The sequence below is a fragment of the Morus notabilis genome, unplaced genomic scaffold (genome assembly GCF_000414095.1).
Source record: "Morus notabilis unplaced genomic scaffold, ASM41409v2 Scaffold5, whole genome shotgun sequence".
In the NCBI taxonomy this organism is placed as follows: domain Eukaryota; kingdom Viridiplantae; phylum Streptophyta; class Magnoliopsida; order Rosales; family Moraceae; genus Morus; species Morus notabilis.
In genome coordinates, this window is record NW_010363077.1 from 335,612 (window position 1) to 355,247 (window position 19,636).

Here is a 19,636-nt window from a genome sequence, read left to right on the forward strand (position 1 = left end):
TCTTACAAGAATGCACTCCTCGTAGGATGAGGAGGGACGCTAATTTTCATAAAACAAAGCAAAATTCTAACAAATTAAACGTGAAATAATCTCATCCCGCTTCCGTCTCAATGTACACCTATATATTTTTTAAAATATATGCGTGTTGCTTATATTCTAAAAATATATTTATTATCCTAGTTCTACTGTTATTCTTTACATATATAAAATATATATTTGTTAGAATTTGCTTTGTTTTATGAAAACTTAAAATGTAATTCAACTAACTTTTGTTTTAAATTAAAATCATCGCCAATTTTTTCACGGGATGAGAATAGAGATAGAAAAGAACTCATAGACTACTAAAGATACCCTAATGTAGAAAGTTAAAAAAATAGTTATTTTCATAAAAATCTCTTCAATTTTGTACATTGTTTTAACATACCACCAAATTTTGAAGAGTTCAATTTACCTATAAATTATATCCTAGTTAGTTCAACTTCAAACTATCCCTTATATTTATAGAACTAAAAAGAGGATGAAAATAACACTATTTATACTTTTATAATATTTCTCAAATTATTGATTTTAAGTTAACTTACTTTCTAAAGTATTATGTTTTTTGAAATGTTTAAATTATTATTTTTGTATCAATTTGTACACCGATCTTTAAAAAATCAGTAAATAAATTGACATAAAATCAATACTTAAATGAAATATTTATAAAACAACATTAATTTAGGGAGATCTTTTGAACTATTTTTCATACTTCAGGGAAGACCCTTTTTATGTTGGAAACATCGAAACAGGACACAAAGTTCAAGGAATTTGTGAAATTAATCGAAAAATATATTGTTATGAATGAATAGAAGACATTAATACGTGTCAACAGTTCCTTTCACGTGTTCACTCGTGACGTCTCAGCAAAGACACTTTAAGCTTTAGCAACCCAAAAAAAAAAAAACATAATTATTTCAAGTAAGAGGGGAAAAAAAAATCCGATTTTTCCCTTCATTTCTCCCAGCTTCGCTTCAACCCAGAAAACCATACCAAATCTGTCTAGAATTTAGGGTTTTGCCGAGACAGTGACCGTATATATATATATATATGCATATAGATACACACAATTTATATAGAGTGAGAGAGAGAGAGTAAGCGGAGAGAGAGAGATTGCTTGACGATTGACGATGGAAGGAGCCAGCAATGGAGGGATGTTGTACCATGAGGTTCAGGAGTCGAAGCTCTGCGCAGTACATTGCGTGAACACCGTACTTCAAGGTCCTTTCTTTTCCGAATTCGATTTGGCGGCGCTCGCCTCCGATCTCGATCGCAAGGAGCGCCAGGTCATGCTCGGCGGCACTGCTGCCGCCCCCGCCAATTTCCTCTCCGAGGAGTCTCATAATGTCTCCCTCGATGGCGATTTCAGCATTCAGGTTTTTCATTTCTACGCCTCTCGCCTTTAATTTTGCTTACAAACTATTTTAAACGAATTTGATTTTGCTGATATGATTGTATTAGCTTCTGCTTAGGAATCGCGCATAGCCGCATTGTATTATGGCAATTGATTTTTTTTTTCTTTGCTTTGAGTTCCAAACACTGCTGCAAAAGCTCCTTTTCTGTTTTTTTTTTTTGAATGCCTACTTTGAGTGTATCAGAGTAGCTCTCTTTTCTTTTCTTTTTTTTTTTTTGGGTTGACTCGTGGCTTTGTTTCTCTTTTTGTTTTGCTTAACTAGCAACGGATATTTTTGCCAGCATTAGATTTTTCACGCCGAAGGACCGTAAGGAAAGTCACACGTTTTACTAATTTGAAATGGAAGTACTTAGGTGCACATTTACTAATCTGTCTTGGAAGTAATTGGAACTAGATAGTAGATTGCAAGGCAAAGGGAAATCCATTTAATCTAAATACTTTTACTAGTATGTATACAACTATTACTTTTATTTTTGTTGAAGTGTACTAAAATTCTAGGAGTTGGAATTGGAAGGAATTTAATTCTTATTTGAATGTTACTAAGTTTCTTTGATTAGTGGTTCCCTCTCTAATAATCATAGTCTTTCCCCACTAACAGTGAAGTTGGGATTCGATCCTAGTTCCTTGAATTCAAGGCCGGGAGAATTTACCTACCCAACAACTGATGCCTTCATTCCAATGCTTACTAAATTTTTATCGAATGTGGTTTACATAATTGAGGTTAACTGTCTCCCTTTCTCATAATTCCTCCCCATCCTCTGTGAAGGCACAACTCGATCTTAGGTCCTTGAATTTAACGCCTGGAGACTTTACCAACTCAATTAGCCAGCGCCTTCACTACAATGTTTACTAATTTAAAGAATAGGTTGTAAATTTGTTTTCGAAAATGTCCTTAAATGTAATTTTAGTTGACTATCTTAGAAGGGTAGATTGGTATGCTTATCTAGAAAGAATATTAGGAATTGAAACTTATTTCCACCAAATTCTCTCTTTGGAAATAAGTTTCTCCTGAATTTGGAAGGTGCTAGCTAATTGCGTTGGTAAAGTCTCCGGGCATTAAATTTAAGGACCTAAGTAGTAATATTCTTTCTTTCTAAAAGAATAGGTAGTAATATAAATTTGGTTTCAAAAATGCCCTTAAACGTAATTTTAGTTGACTATTTTACAAGGGCAGATTGGTATGGTAATCTAGAAAAAAAAAAAATTAGGAATTGAAACTTATTTCCACCGAATTCTCCCCCCGGAAATAAGTTTTCCCTAAATTTGGAACTCAATTTCAAAATCTCAAGGTGGGACCCACAAGAATTAAATTCCCGACGTACAATTAAACAACTAAACACAAAAATTTGGAATTAACCAATTTCTTCCCTTTTTCCTTTCTTGATTAGTGAACACCGCTTACAGAATAGATAGGTCGGATTCTGATGCTTCTCCTAATAATGTGGGCAGTGCCGTTTAATTCCTAAAATAATCTTAGAAAAAAAAAATCTCAAATAAGGATATTGTAGTAATTATATTTATTCCCATTCCTATCTTAAGTAATATTTGTTAATAGTAAACAATACCAAACTGGCCCTTGGTAATAGTAAACACCTCGATGGATTTTTGTCTTTTTTTTTCTTATTCGAACTCATTTCATTTACAGAAAAAGTGTGATTTTTGATGTTTTATTGTAAAAGAAGTAATATGCTCTTTTGGCAAATACACTCCTTGCATCGTGTTATGTGCAAAGTACTTTTTGGGGCTCCCCATCCTCTGTGAAGGCACGACTCGATCTTAGGTCCTTGAATTTAACGCCTGAAGACTTTACCAACTCAATTAGCTAGCGCCTTCACTACAATGTTTACTAATTTAAAGAATAGGTAGAAATATAAATTTGGTTTCGAAAATGTCCTTAAATGTAATTTTAGTTGACTATCTTAGAAGGGTAGATTGGTATGCTTAGGAATTGAAACTTATTTCCACCAAATTCTCCCTTCGGAAATGAGTTTCCCCTGAATTTGGAAGGTGCTAGTTAATTGAGTTGGTAAAGTCTTCGGGTGTTAAATTCAAGGACCTAGGTAGTAATATTCTTTCTTTCCAAAAGAATAGGTAGTAATATAAATTTGGTTTCGAGAATGTCCTTAAACGTACTTTTAGTTGACTATTTTAGAAGGGCAGATTGGTATGGTAATCTAGAAAAAATATTAGGAATTGAAACTTATTTCCACCGAATTCTCCCTCCGGAAATAAGTTTCCCCTAAATTTGGAACTCAATTTCAAAATCTCATGGTGGGACCCACAAGAATTAAATTCCCGACGTACAATTAAACAACTAAACACAAAAATTTGGAATTAACCGATTTCTTCCCTTTTTCCTTTCTTGATTAGTGAACACCGCTTACAGAATAGATAGGTCGGATTCTGATGCTTCTCCTAATAATGTGGGCAGTGCCGTTTAATTCCTAAAATAATCTTAGAAAAAAAAATCTCAAATAAGGATATTGTAGTAATTATATTTATTCCCATTCCTATCTTAAGTAATATTTGTTAATAGTAAACAATACCAAACTGGCCCTTGGTAATAGTAAACACCTCGATGGATTTTTGTCTTTTTTTTCTTATTCCAACTCATTTCATTTACAGAAAAAGTGTGATTTTTGATAAGTTTTATTGTAAAAGAAGTAATATGCTCTTTTGGCAAATACACTCCTTGCATCGTGTTATGTGCAAAGTACTTTTTGGGGCCTCCAAAAACAATACCAAACTGGCCCTTGGTGATTTTTATTAAAGTGGCCTAACTGCGGTATGGGTGTAGAGGGATGGTGTCTAAGTTCTACAAGATTTTCTTGCTTAAGTCTTTGAAGAAGTGAAAGTCCGTCAAATTCAAGTCTCAAATGGTTACTCCTAAGAAATGTAAATGACTGTAGGTAACAACATCATTGCACTATGCCTGGGCATAGTTAGGGCTAGGGAACTCCAACAATCAAGCTCGGCCACAATGCTCGTATTCAGTTCAGCCTATATGGTGGACCTTTCTTCTAGTCTTTAACTCTCGTGTGCTGTGTCGTTCTAGCCAGTTAACATAGTTTACACATTTAGGCCAACTCCTAATTTTTTTTCTGAAGTAGAAATAAAACTGAGGGAAATGAGAGTGGGGCCATTGGTTGAGCAGGGTTGTAGACTGGATTGCAAGCTCACTCTGGAGCAAAATTTGGGTTTTCTTCTGTTGTATTTAAGTTAATTATGGCTCAACTCAACAAGATCTTGGTTGCAACGTGTAGTATTTGGAAAAAGGCATAGTGGTTGGCTACTCTCTTGTGCCAATCTCCCCTAGGGGCTCAGGTTAAAAGAATTACGGAAAACACTGTAGATTCACTCTTTGGTGACTCCTACTTTGTTCTCGCTAGGGTTGGCTCAATCACTCCCTGGAGGCCTAGATTTATCATTAAATCAAAAGTTACGTGGTTTTCTACCGGGTTTTTTTTTTGTTTTTTTTGTTTTTTTTGTTTGTATTTCTTATTGGGTTCTGAAACGGTGACAAAATTGTGCTTATAATGTGTTAAGAGTAGTTAATTCTATTTAATAAATGCCACATTCTTTAGGTGCTAATCTTTTTAACAGTCCAGCTTAAGTAGGTTCTATCAGCAGTATTAGTTAGCTCACGTGCTATAATCATAAAATTTGTATTTTTTTTTTGGATAACAAACGAGAATTTTATAAATATTGAAAAAAGAACACCAGAGGACAAGGAGTCCTCAAACCAAACAAAACAGGTAAAACTGAAAGAACTACACAAACAAAAACCACAAAAACTACAACAGGGACAACACTAAATAAAATTAAGTCCCATCCCCATAGGAGATCTAAGAATGAAAAAGCCTTGAATTCTTTATCTTGCGAAGTCCACAATGCGACCTAGTGAATTATGCTATCCCAGACATCTGATAAGGTTGATAAACCGTTGCTTAGACAAGTTTATGTTAGGAAGGGGAAGAGGGAGTGACGTGGAGTTAGGAGTGTTGTTAGTAGTTAGTTAACTGAGTTTCTGTACATTGCCGGGGGGGGGGGGGGGGGGGGCGCGTGGGGGGGGGGGGGGGTGCAGGGGGGTTGTCGTGTGTAAGGAAGAGAGTGGAATAAATACGCCAGAGGTGGGATTAGAAAGGTAGGAAATTACTGGAGTCTGTTTGGGAAGTCTTGGCTGAAGCTGAGCAAGGGGAGAGAGAGAGAGTGTTGATAGTTAGTCTGTAAATTTTTTTGGTTCATCAATAAAGATTACATTTTTCATTCTTCTTGATTCGTTTCTGTGGGAACACTACTCTGTTCTATTAATTTGGTATCAGAGCGTTGATTCTGGCCAAAAAAAAAAAAAATGGCGGCTAGGAAAACTGATGAAAGGTTCGAATTGGCGGAAAAAGAGATCAAGGAAGTTAGGGTTTCCATGGAAAAAGGAATTGGCGAGATGGAGAAAGGGCTCGGGGAGGTTAGGGTGGAATTATCACAGAATAGGACGGATCTGTCCGAGATTCGCCGGCTAATGGAAGAACAGGTGAAACTTCTGTCGGCATCAACGTCGGCGCTGGAGAAGACGGTAGCTTAAACGGCTACGACCGAGGGGGATCACGGAGTGAATCGTGCGGAGAAGGTCACGAGATGAATCGTGCAGGTGATCACGGACCTAATCGCGCCGGCGATGACCGCGAGGCGAATCACGACGGAGAACGCGCAAGGATTCGCGCCGGGGAAGTTCGTGAGGCGAATCGTGCAGGCGATCGCGTGGAAATACGCGCCGGAGAGGAAAGGTCGATTAACCCTGGAGTGTCGCAAAATGTGATGTGTCCGGTGGGAGATTTTGGTTGGCGCGAGCAAGGCGTAGATCGGGCGGCGGATTTAAGGATTCCATGGAATCCTGGTCGCGATGGAAGGGAGGATGGACGTGGGCTTGCTAGGGGGGCTCCTTTGGGTGCCCAAGGGAAAAATTGGAATGGTCATCGTGGTGAAGGGCGTGGATTTTTCATGGAAGGTGAGTCCATGGAGTTCGACGATCGACGGAATGGGACAGGCGTTCCTGTTCACCGAGGAGGAGAAAGGGGAAGGAACATTAACGTTGGAGAAAGGTATAGAGAAGGCTGGGAGGGCACAGGCGTCTTGGAGGAGTTGCCGGTGAATGAGGATTGGGCGGCCCTTCGTCGGCGACAGGTGGAGTGTCCTATCTTTGGACGAGATGATCCCGATAGCTGGATATTCCGTGTGGAGCAGTTTTTCTCCATAAATCGTTGCTCGGAAAGGGAAAAACTCATTACTTCGGGAATTTCATTAGAGGGAGATGCCCTGTCTTGGTTCCAATGGCAGAATGGCCGCAGGCCTTTCCATAACTGGTTGGAGTTTAGGGTAGCGTTGCTGCAACGTTTCCGTTCCTCGCAGGAGGGCAACCTTTGCGAGAGGTTTTTGGTGATACGGCAGGTAGGGACGGTGGCCGAATATCGTAGGCAATTTGAAGTTTCAGCAGCCCCATTAAGGGATGTGTCGGAGGAGGTCTTGGAGGGAATTTTTGTAAATGGGCTTAAGGCACAGATTCGGGCTGAAGTAAGGCTCTTGAAACCGGTGGGGTTAGGGGAAATCATGGAGATTGCTAAGAGAATTGAAGAAAAAAATGATTTGCTGCGTCGTGAAGGGGCGGAAACAAGGTTTTCCCGACCACAATTCCATAGTACTCAGAGGACTGAGTTTTCACCAACTATGGTTAGGACGGTGCCGGTGGTGGAACGTCCACAGCGGGGCCCTGCTGTGATGGAGAAAACAGCAACTCAAAGACGGGATTTTCCATTTCGTAAGCTATCGGATTTTGAGTTGCAGGAGAAGAGAGATAAAGGGTTATGTTTTAGGTGCGATGAGAAGTTCACCTTTGGTCATCGTTGTAAGAAGAAGGAGCTTCGCATAATGCTTGTCAGCCGATTGCGAAGAGGATGATCCAATTTTGCCAAGTTCAGAATGGGAGGAGGGGCAACCGGAACTCATCGAGTTGTCTTTGAATTCAGTGGTAGGACTCTCGACGCCAAAGACTATGAAGCTTCGAGGCACAATTGCTCAGCAAGAGGTAATAGTGCTAATTGATTCCGGTGCAACTCATAATTTCATTTCATTGAGTTTTGTGGAGAGGTTTTTGATTCCGATTGCAGCCACTGCGGGTTTTGGGGTACAACTAGGAACGGGGGAATCGGTTAAAGGAAAAGGCATTTGTAGGGAGGTAGCATTGAAATTAGCACATTTGACCATAGTGGAAAATTTTTTGCCACTAGAATTGGGGGGAGTGGATGTTATTTTGGGCATGCAATGGTTAGAAACATTGGGTGGGGTGCATGTGAATTGGAAGTCTCAGATTATGAAATTCAGGGTGAGAGGGGAAGCGGTGACCTTGAGGGGAGACTTGAGTCTTTCCACCACAATAATTTCCCTTAAGGCCATGGTTAGGACCATTAAGCATGAGGGCTAGGGTGGCAATTCGTGTCACGTGTTGTATTCGTGTCGTGTTTTTATCATTTTTTTTAAATTTGCAGTCAACCCGAACATGACCCGTGACACGAAATTTTTTAAAAACCACAACATGAACACGACACGACCACTTTACGAGTTGACACGACACGGCCCGAAAATGACCTGTGAATCCAAAATTGACACGAAAATTGTATACTTTTATTTAGTTTTTTACATATTAGAAATAACTTAAAATTCATAAGACACTAAATTACAATAACATCCATTGAAATTAAGTAAATAATAGTATAAGATTTTGAGTATAACTATCATGATATCACAAGTTCATAATAAAATTTAAAATATGAAATGAAAAATGTATGTATTTTTTAGTTTTTTACGAGTTTCGTGTCGTGTTCGGGTTAGGCGGGTCCAACCCGAAATTGACCCGTGTTTTTTTTTTTTGTGTCAATTTCAAGTTGACTTGATTCTGACCTGAACCTCTTTTTTCTCAACTCTAACCCGCCAAATTCGTGTCATTTTCGAGTCATATCGTCGTGTCATGACCCATATTGCCGGCCCTAATGAGGGCCATGACATCTATTTAGAATTGAGCAACAAGGAACCGGATTTGAATGCAATAAGGGAATTGGACCAGCAATTTCAAGGGCAGATTAGTGAGGTTTTGCAGCGCCATTCGAAGGTTTTACACATGCTGGGGGGGCTTCCTCCCCAAAGATCATCGCATTATCCTTCAGGAGGGGACCGCTCCTATTAGCGTCCGACCTTATAAGTATCCTCATTTCCAAAAGAATGAGATTGAGAAATTGGTAAGAGAGATGCTTTCGGTGGGAATCATACAGCCGAGTAGCAGTCCATTTTCAAGCCCAGTTCTTTTAGTTAAAAAAAAGGATGGTAGTTGGCGTTTTTGTGTTGATTACCGGGCGCTTAACAAGGCTACAATTCCCGACAAGTTTCCCATCCCAGTCATAGAAGAGCTTTTGGACGAATTGTGTGGGGCCACCATCTTTACTAAATTGGATTTAAAATCCGGTTCCCATCAAATTCGGATGTGCAAGGAAGATGTTCCGAAAACGGCTTTCCGAACGCACGAGGGTCACTACGAATTTTTGGTTATGCCCTTTGGGTTAACCAACGCCCCGGCCACTTTCCAATCTCTCATGAATGAGGTATTGAAACCTTTTTTGCGGAAGTTTGTGTTGGTATTTTTTGATGACATTTTGGTTTATAGTAGAACTCTTGAGGACCATGTCAACCATTTGGATGTAGTTTTGTCTACTTTGGAGGACAACCACTTATATGTGAACCAAAAGAAATGCATTTTTGCTAGTAGTAAATTGGAATATTTGGGCCACATTGTGTCTGGAAAGGGGGTTTCGGCTGATACTAGTAAGATTCAAGCAATGTTAGATTGGCCCACCCCTCATTCTATCAAGGAGCTGCGGGGTTTTTTGGGGTTGACCAGTTATTATCGGCGCTTTGTGTCGGGGTATGGGCACCTTACTTGGCCGCTGACGCAGCAACTAAAGAAGGACAATTTTCATTGGACTAGTGACGCGGAAGACGCCTTTCAGAAATTGAAGCTGGCCATGACCACAGTTCCGGTTTTGGCACTGCCGGACTTTTCCCAGCCATTCGTTGTGGAATCGGATGCGTCGGGGTTTGGTATTGGCGCGGTCCTGATGCAACATCAGTGGCCCATTGCTTTTTTCAGTCAAGTGTTGTCATCACGTGCGCGTACAAAATCTGTTTATGAGCGCGAGTTAATGGCAGTGGTCCTCGCCATTCAGAAATGGCGCCATTACTTATTGGGGCGCCATTTCATTATGCGTATGGACCAAAGGAGCCTGCAGTTTTTGTTGGAGTAGAGACTAATCAGTGAGGACCACCAGAAATGGTTGTGTAAGTTGTTGGGTTACGATTTTGAGATTCAGTACAAGCCTGGATCTGAAAATCGGGTGGCTGATGCGTTGTCTAGGCAGTCTTCTGGGGTGGAATTGGTGCCCCTAGCCACTTCGGCCATTTATGATGGGGTTGAGATTTGTCAACAAATCCAACAGGACCCTCGGCTGGCTTCGATTCGGGTTGCTCTCTGTGCTCAATTCGCAACGATGAAGGGGTTTTCCTTGTGTAATGGCATGTTGCTTTACAAGGGACGGGTTGTCCTGCCCCGGCAGTCTCCTCTCATACCGGTCCTCTTGGCAGAGTTTCATGGCAGCAAGATAGGGGGGATTCGGGAGTCTTAAAGACATTTAAAAGGTTGTCTTCGGAATTTTTTTGGTATGGCATGAAGCGGGATGTATTATCCATGGTGGCTGCTTGTCAGGTTTGCCAACAGAACAAGACTTCCACCTTGTCTCCAGGGGGATTATTGCAGCCCTTGCCTCTTCCGAATCAGGTATGGGATGATATCTCCATGGATTTTGTGGAAGGGCTCCCAAAATCAGCAGGGAATGACTCTATTTTAGTGATTGTTGACCGGCTGAGTAAGTATGCCCACTTTTTGGCTCTATGTCATCCTTTTTCTGCGAAATCGGTGGCTGCTCTGTTCGTTAAAGAGGTGGTCCGGCTCCATGGGTTCCCTCGGACTATAGTCTCTGACCGTGACAAAGTTTTCCTCAGTCATTTCTGGAAAGAGCTTTTTAAATTGCAGAGAACTTCGTTGCATCACAGTACGGCTTATCACCCTCAATCGAACGGCCAAACGGAGGTGGTTAATAGATGTTTGGAAGCTTATTTACGTTGTTTTGTCTCAGGAAAACCTACCCACTGGTTTTCTCATCTTGCTTGGGCCGAATATTGGTATAATACGAGCTTCCATGTCTCTGCGGGAATGACTCCTTTTCGGGCGTTATATGGTCGTGATCCGCCCAAGTTATTACGTTTTGAGTTAGGCTCTACAGCTAATTCTCTGTTAGAGCAGCAAATGCAATCACGGGATGCTATCTTGGACGAGCTTCAGGCACATTTGTTGCAGGCACAACAAGCTATGAAAGGGCAAGCGGATCTTAAGCGGAGGGATGTGTCTTTCGAGGTAGGGGATTTGGTGTTTCTGAAACTCAGGCAATCTCGCCATCGTTCCTTGGCCAAGTTCTCCAATGAGAAACTCTCTCCTCAGTTCTATGGTCCTTATAAGGTGATCACGCGTGTCGGCTCCGTGGCGTATTGTTTGCAACTACCCGCAGCTACTAAAATCCACCCGGTCTTCCATGTTTCGCAACGTAAGAAGGCCATTGGCCTGTCTATGCCGGCTCAAGAGGTTCCGCGAAGTCTAACCGCTGACATGGAGTTACGCGTCGAACCGGAGAGGCTGCTGGCCACTCGTTTTTCCCCGGTGATTGGACAGTTGGAGGTTTTGCTTCAGTGGTGTCATTTGCCGGACTTTGAGGCTTCTTGGGAACTTTTCGATGTCATTCAACAACAGTTTCTTGAATTTCACCTTGAGGACAAGGTGACTTTTTTGGGGGGCGGAGTAGTTGATAAGGTTGATAAACCGTTGCTTAGACAGGTTTATGTTAGGAAGGGGAAGAGGGAGTGACGTGGAGTTAGGAGTGTTGTTAGTAGTTAGTTAACTGAGTTTCTGTACATTGCAGGGGGGGGGGGGGGGGAGGGGGGAGGTCAGAGGTGGGATTAGAAAGGTAGGAAATTACTGGAGTCTGTTTGGGAAGTCTTGGCTGAAGCTGAGCAAGGGGAGAGAGAGAGAGTGTCGATAGTTAGTCTGTAAATTCGTTTGGTTCATCAATAAAGATTACATTTTTTATTCTTCTTGATTCGTTTCTGTGGGAATACTACTCTGTTCTATCAACATCACTATCAACTTCCTCAACTCCATCAAAGATATGATTATTCCTTTCCAACCACAACGTCCAAAGAGAAGCTAAGATTACTATGTTCCAAAACCTATTAGTTCTCTTATTCCAAACAGCTGAAACATCAAAACCCATTAGATCAGGAACACTTCTTGGAAAAGCCCACTGTAAACGGAACTCCCCTATAATTTTACACCCAATCTTCGAATGAAAAGAGCAGTGGAGAAACAAGTGATTCAGGGCCTGTTTGGGAAGTGTTTTGAATCATGATTTGGGTTTTGATTCAAATTCTTTGTGAGAGAATTATTGGCAGGAATTTTTTTTATTCAAATTCTTTGTGAGAGGAAAACACTGTAGCAAAATCATGATTTGAGTTTTGAGTATATGTACCAAACAACCCCTCGATGTTTCATTATTGTTCCCGCACAGCACACACCATCCCGGGCAAATGGAAAGGTATGGCTTCCTCTTATGCAACAAATCTTGCGCATTCAATTTACAAAGTGATAGTATAACCAACCAAAAACCTGAATTTTCGTAGGAACCAAGATTTTCCAAACAAAATGAAAAAGAGGAAAGGCCGGAAATGATTGGTTATCAACTAAAGAATTGAAGAGGGACTTACAAGAGAACAAACCCAACCCCTCCAAAGTCCAAACGCATCTGTCCTCTAACCTAGCACAGACCCTCACCCCCTCCAAACAAGAGACCAGGACCACCACCTCGCCCAACTTTCTCTCACTAGGATTCCTCCTAAAGTGAAAATTCCAAGAAACAGTAGAATCATTTCCTATGGTATAAAAAGACGAAATGGGCTGATTATGTAAGGTTGACAGTCTAAAACGGTTTGGGAAAAGAACAGCAAAGGACTCTTCACCGGCACACCCATCTCCCCAAAACCTCACTCTCTTACCATCCCTTATCTTCAAAATCGCATGGGACCGTAACAAAGGACGCAGGGACTGAATGGCTTTCCACGGGCATCTGAAAGTCACCCTAGAACAATCTCCTGATTCCCAACCACCAAAAACAGTACCATATTTGCTTCTAATGACACTATGCCAAAAAGAACTCACCTCCTTAGTCCTTAGAGAACCTCCAGAACCATTTAGCAAGAAGGGCTTTATTATGAGAAATAATGCTACCAATGCCTAGCCTGCCCTTAGTCCTAGGTTTACACTCTTCTTCCCAAGCCCCAAGATGCTCGGAATTCGAGTCCTCGCTACCTCCCCACAAGAAATCCCTCATCAACTTCTCAATGACCAGCGCTACTCCTTTTGGGATTTATAATCATAAAATTAGTCTTGCATTCTGTGAGTCATGGTCTACTTACCTTATTTTGAGGGGAAAGGTGAAGTGAACAAGAGCACAGGTGTACACATTTGCTCTTTCTTCACTTCTCTTATTTTCGTTACCTATGTGGAATCTGAGCTGCTGCTTTGTTTTTTTATTAAGAGAAAGACCACTACATTATGAGTAACACATTTTCAGTGTTACTCATAATGCTAGGAGTATTATGAGTAACACATTTTAAGTGTGACAACATTATCCCATTCAATGTAGAGTTCTGCTAGATTATTTTTTATTTTTATTTTTTTTGTGTGGTTATTGAATCTTTATGCTAGGAGTATCAAGTATGTATATTTCATTTGTTATTGTATGATTTATGTTATATTAAGTTCAGTAATCTTCACGCGATTGTTAGCAGATTTCCTTTTTCTTTGTTATCAGAGATCTTTGTGCAATTTGAGGACTTGCTTTGTTGTTGTTGTTGTTGTTGTTGTTGTCGTCTGTGGTGATTTTATCTTGACGTTGGGAGTAGGAATTTCTTATTTGTTATTGTTTTTGGATTGTTTTCTGTAGAAAATCAATCTAGGCTTAACCGTATCCCTGACTTCTAGGGGAGTAGTTTCTTGATTTTATTCTCTAGATATACCCGAATATTTGTATTTATTAGAAGAGATATTATAGATCCTGATTTGTAGGGATTTTAGGTCTAATACGTGTGTATATAAGTGTACCTCATAAACGTGAATAATATAGAAGTTATCTTTTCTCATACTTCAAAAAACTTCATGGTATCAGAGCCCTAGGTTCTGAAACCCTACTCTGAAATCCTACGCCGGCCTCTTTATTTTTCTCCTCTCTTCTCCTCGTTTTTCCTCTCCAAATCATGGCAGAAACCGAGCAGACATCCCGGGATTCATCTGCATCCGATCTCAATATTTCCTCTCAAACAGCCAATCCCTCTCTCAATATCCCAATTGCGCCTTGGAAAACAATCTCGTTCCTATCACAACCCACAAACTCAATGGCCAAAACTATCTTCAGTGGTCTCAATCGATGATGATGTTCATCAATGGGAGAAGCAAGGACGAATATTTCACTGGTACTATTCCAGAACCAAATCCAAGCAGTGCAGAATATAAAATCTGGAGAGCCGAAAATAATCTAGTGATGTCCTAGTTGATCAGCTCTATGACAGCCGAGATAGGAGAGAATTTCTTGCTGTACACCACTGCCAGAGAAATTTGGGAGGCAGTACATGAAACATTCTCGAGTAGTGAGAACACGGCTGAGCTCTTCTACGTGGAAAGTACTCTCCAGGACCTCCGGCAAGGTGAAAACTCTGTGACCACCTACTTTACAACTCTCATTCGCTATTGGCAGCAGTTAGATTTGTTTGAGGTTCACGACTGGAAGTGCTTTGAAGACCGTGCATACTTCAAAAAGATAGTGGAGACTAAACGAGTCTTTAAGTTCCTGATGGGACTCGACAAGTCTCTTGATGAAGTAAGGGGTAGAATTATGGGAACAAAACCTCTGCCAAGTCTGTGAGAAGCCTTCTCTGAGGTACGAAGAGAAGAGAGCCGTAAGCGAGTCATGATGGGACAATCCAATTTTGCCACTCCTGAAGCCCCAAGTCTCGCAGCACTCAAAGAAACTCAGTCTGACCCTAGTGCTCTTGCTGCCCGCAGCCAGTCACGCTATGCCAATGACAATCGAACGAGGAAAGGCCGCCCTTGGTGTGATCATTGTCGAAAGCCTGGGCATCTCAAGGAAACCTGCTAGCAGATTCATGGGAAACCGTCTGACTGGAAACCTAATCGAGACCGTGAAGCAAAAGGGAATGCAGCCTTTAGTGATGCCTCACAATTCAGCAATTCTGTCTTCAGCAATTCCGTCCCTTTCTCAAAGGAACAGCTTGATGTGCTCCAACAACTTATACAGAGGGCAAATATCAACAACACACCTGAGAACAAGAATAACACCAACATCTCAGCAATGCATGCCTCAACATCTCCTCATTCCTCTTGGGTAGTGGACTCGGGTGCATATGAGCACATGACAGGTGACAGATCATTTTTCTCAAAGTTTTCACTATGTAACAGCCATCAAACAGTGCGTATAGCCAATGGTACACGCACCAAAGTGGTCGGAACTGGAACCATCTATCTCTCAAATACTCTCATTCTCAAATCCGTGTTATTTGTGCCTGATCTTGACTGCAATCTTGTCTCGGTGAGCAGATTAAATCGTGATCTTAACTGTGAAAATAAATTTCTTGCTGGTTCTTGTGTTTTTTAGGACTTGAGCACAGGGAAGAGGATTGGCAGTGCTGATTTCCGTGCAGGCCTCTATATTATGGATGTCAACCCTTCTTCAAGTCGTTTTGCTGGTCATCAATGTCAGTTGAGTCATAGTCTTAAGTCTAGTAGTCATTCTAATAAGGAAAGTGAAATTATGATGTGGCACTTTCGTCTAGATCATCCTAATTTTCTGTACTTGAAACATCTGTTTCCTTCTCTATTTATCAATAAAAATCCTAATTTCTTTCATTGTGAAGTATGTCAATTGGCAAAACACACTCGAAACACTTATGCACCTCGGCAATATCAACCTAGTCATCCCTTTACTCTCATTCATGGGGATATCTGGGGACCATTTTGTATCCCTAGTCTTACTGGTGCAAGATGGTTTGTACTGTTGGTTGATGATCACACTAGATTGTGTTGGACATTCCTAATGAAAGAGAAATCAGAAACCACAAACATATTTCAAAACTTTCATGTCATGATACAAACCCAATTCAAAGCCAAAATCCAAATCCTAAAAACAGATAATGCCAAGGACTTCTTCAATTCATGTCTCGGTTCTTATTTCACATCTCATGGTATTGTTCAACAAAGCTCTTGTGTTGACACACCACAACAAAACGGTGTCGCCGAACGTAAAAACCGTCATATTCTTGAGGTGGCCCGATCTTTACTTTTCCAAGCCCATGCCCCTAAAAGATTTTGGGGTGAAGCGATTCTCACTGCAACATATTTGATTAACTGTCTACCCTCTAGGATACTCAAATTTCGTACACCTTTGCAAACAATACAAAGTCTGTTTCCTACCTCACGGCTTGTCTCAAATCTTCCGTTTAAACTTTTTGGTTGTACCGCCTTTATCCATATTCATTCTCAATACCGGGGAAAATTTGATGCCCGTGCACATAAATGCATTTTCCTTGGTTATTCAGCCAACAAAAAGGGGTATAAGTGTTACTCTCCCATCACTCGTAAATTTTACAATACTATGGATGTCACATTCTTCGAAAATATCCCGTACTACTCCAATACTGCAATTCAGGGGGGAATTCCACTGGTGAATTACAACATTAGGAGTGGACATCACTTCTCGAGTCAAACTCATAAATTCCTCCAAATTCATCATCTTCGGTGTTCCCTACTCTGTCTTACAATACACCTATCCCGAGTCAAACTCAAAAGTCTTGTGATCAGTCTTCCTCACCTAATTCCGAGCATGGTCAACCTTCTCCCTATGTCTATCCCAAACATCTTCTTCCCAATGATGCTGTGAAAGTCTATGAAAGAAGGAAAAACCTTGAGGCCGCACTACCTAAGCACTGTCAAGAGACTTCCCCGAGCCAAGCTGAACTTGAGGGACAGCAAGATACAGTAGAATCTAGTCCGCAATTTGATCCTACGATGAATCAGCCTATTGCACATAGAAAAGGTGTTAGATCATGCACTCAACATCCTCTCCGCAGTTACATCTCCTACTCAAGTTTATCGCCAAAATTCCAAGCGTTTGTGACCTCCTTAGACAAAATCAGGATTCCCAATCTGTCTATGAAGCCCTAAAGGTCTCCGAATGGCACAAGGCAATTCTAGAAGAATACACTGTGCTGGAAAAGAATGGCACATGGTTAATATCGGAGCTGCCACCAGGAAAGAAAACAGTGGGCTGCAAGTGGATATTCTCGGTCAAGCAAAAGGCAGATGGAAGTATAGACAGGTACAAAGCTCGTCTAGTGGCTAAAGGGTACACTCAATCATATGGGATTAATTATCAGGAGACCTTTGCTCCTGTAGCAAAGCTCAATACAGTCCGTGTCCTGTTGTTTATTGCCATCAACTTGAATTGGCTGCTGTTTCAGCTTGACGTCAAGAATGCTTTCTTGAATGGAGATTTGATCGAAGAAATGGATATACCATCCGGGTTTGAGACAAAGGACACACAAGGGAAGGTTTGCAAACTGAGGAAAGCGTTGTATGGACTGAAACAATCACCTAGAGCATGGTTCGAGAGATTCACCAAGGTCCTTAAGAAAGAGGGATACACTCAGACACAAGCAGACCACACCTTATTTGTGAAACACTTCACTGATGGAAGAATTACAGTTTTAATTGTATATGTTGATGATATTGTCCTTACAGGGAATCATGATAAGGAGAGATCAGAAGACTCAAGTCTCTCTTGTCCAAGGAATTCGAGATCAAAGACTTGGGACATTTGAAGTATTTCTTGGGGATAGAGGTGGCACGGAGCAACAAAGGAATCTCAGTTTCTCAAGGCAAGTATGTTCTAGACGTCTTGCGTGAGACCGGAATGAGTGGGTGCAAGCCGGTTGAGACACCTATGGACCCCAATACCAAGCTAATGCCTCGAACTGATGAATTGGCGGCTGATAAAGGGCAGTACCAACGATTAGTGGGTAAGCTAATCTATCTGACTCACACCCGTCCAGATATAAACTTTGCGGTCAGTCTTGTGAGCCAGTTTCTGGGTAATCCCTCCATTGATCACATGGAGGCAGTGAACCGTATATTGAGGTATCTGAAGAAGGATCCTGGGAAGGGTCTCATGTTCAGGAAGACAGTCAACCGAACTCTAGAGGTCTATACAGACGCTGATTGGGCAGGATCTCCTAGTGACGGAAGATCTACATCCGGATATTGTTCGTTTATTTGGGGAAATTTAGTGACCTGGCGCTGCAAAAAGCAAACAGTGGTTGCCCGAAGTAGTGCAGAAGTTGAGTTCCGGGCACTAGCTTTGGGTATCTGTGAAGGAATTTGGCTAAAAAGGGTGCTAAACGATCTCAAGATTGAAGCAGCAGATCCTATCAGGATTTTATGTGACAAGCAGTCAGCAATTGCAATTGCCAAAAATCCTGTTCATCACGATCGAACTAAACATGTGGAGATTGATAGACATTTTATCAGTGAGAAAATTGAAAACAAGTTAATCACTCTCAGCTACGTTCCATCGAGGCAACAAGCAGCTGATATCCTAACCAAGGCTCTATTCCGACCTAACCTAACCGAGCTAAGCTCAGTCCTTGGTTTAGAGAACATCTATCGCCTAGCTTGAGGGAGAGTGTAGAAAATCCATCTAGGCTTAACCGTATCCCTGACTTCTAGGGGAGTAGTTTCCTGATTTTATTATCTAGATATACCCGAATATTTGTATTTATTAGAAGAGATATTATAGATCCTGATTTGTAGGGATTCTAGGTCTAATACGTGTGTATATAAGTGTACCTCATAAACGTGAATAATATAGAAGTTATCTTTTCTCATACTTCAGAAAACTTCATTTTCTGTATCTTAATGCAATTTTTATCAGATTTCCTTAGTCTTTCAACACTGAGAGAATAAACCTGGATATCAGAAGTTGCGGGATTTCTATTTGAGAACTATGTCTAATGACTAATGTTGTTTTTAGCAGCGTTGATTACTCATTTTTTCTTGTAGTATGATACTTCTGTATCTGTAAGCTAGCTAGGTAATGGATAAGTGTCATGCGTTTTCAAGTGATGTCATCTGGGTTCCAACAGATGTTGACAATTAATTGTATGGGTTACTTGTGAGTGATTCAAGTTTATGATTAAACCTAAGTAAGATGAGTGCTTACATTTTTTCCAGTCAGCTGTTCTTGCTCTTTTGCAAGAATGAACTAGGACAATGTGACTAAAATATAGTGCAATGGGAAGCTTATTCAATACACATTAATTTGGATAAAAACCAGAAATAACAGGTGATATCCATAGCTCCTGTTATATCAAACTAAGTAATAGGTTGCAAATACACTAGGTCATGCATTAATTAGTTTATCAATGATATGTTTTCTTGTAAAATTTAACACGGGAAAAGCGTGAATGATGAATACTTTGGGCTCCTCATGGTACCTTTGTTTATATTACTTTAGTTTTGATGGTTAATATGTATGCATGCTTTCTTATTTTCAGTTTGGCAAGGCTGTTTCTTTTGTATGGAGTTGACATTGTTCTTCCCTATTTGAACCATCGCTTGCAGGTTCTAGAAAAGGCTTTGGAGGTTTGGGATCTTCAAGTTATCCCCCTTCATTCTCCGGTTGCCGAGCCTGCCCAAATTGACCCTGAGCTAGAAAATGCATTTATTTGTCATTTGCATGACCACTGGTTCTGTATCAGGAAAGTGAATGGAGAGTGGTACAATTTCGACAGTCTGTATGCGGCCCCGATGCACCTCTCCAAGTTTTACCTCTCCGCATATCTGGACACATTAAAAGGCTCTGGTTGGAGCATTTTCCTTGTGCGTGGAAACTTCCCAAAGGAATGCTCCATTCCTGC

At 40.9% G+C, this 19,636-nt stretch overlaps 1 protein-coding gene across 1 annotated transcript in view; it reads left to right on the forward strand.

Annotated features, from left to right (window-relative positions):
- Positions 1-925: 925 nt before the first annotated feature.
- Positions 926-19,636, forward strand: part of LOC112092604 (ataxin-3 homolog) — a 19,341-nt gene continuing 630 nt past the window's right edge. Inside the window, exons 1-2 of the mRNA XM_024169158.1 lie at positions 926-1,412; positions 19,341-19,629. Of these exons, the coding sequence (XP_024024926.1) occupies positions 1,167-1,412; positions 19,341-19,629 (535 nt within the window). The 5' untranslated portion in view covers positions 926-1,166. The remainder of the gene's footprint in view (positions 1,413-19,340; positions 19,630-19,636) is intronic.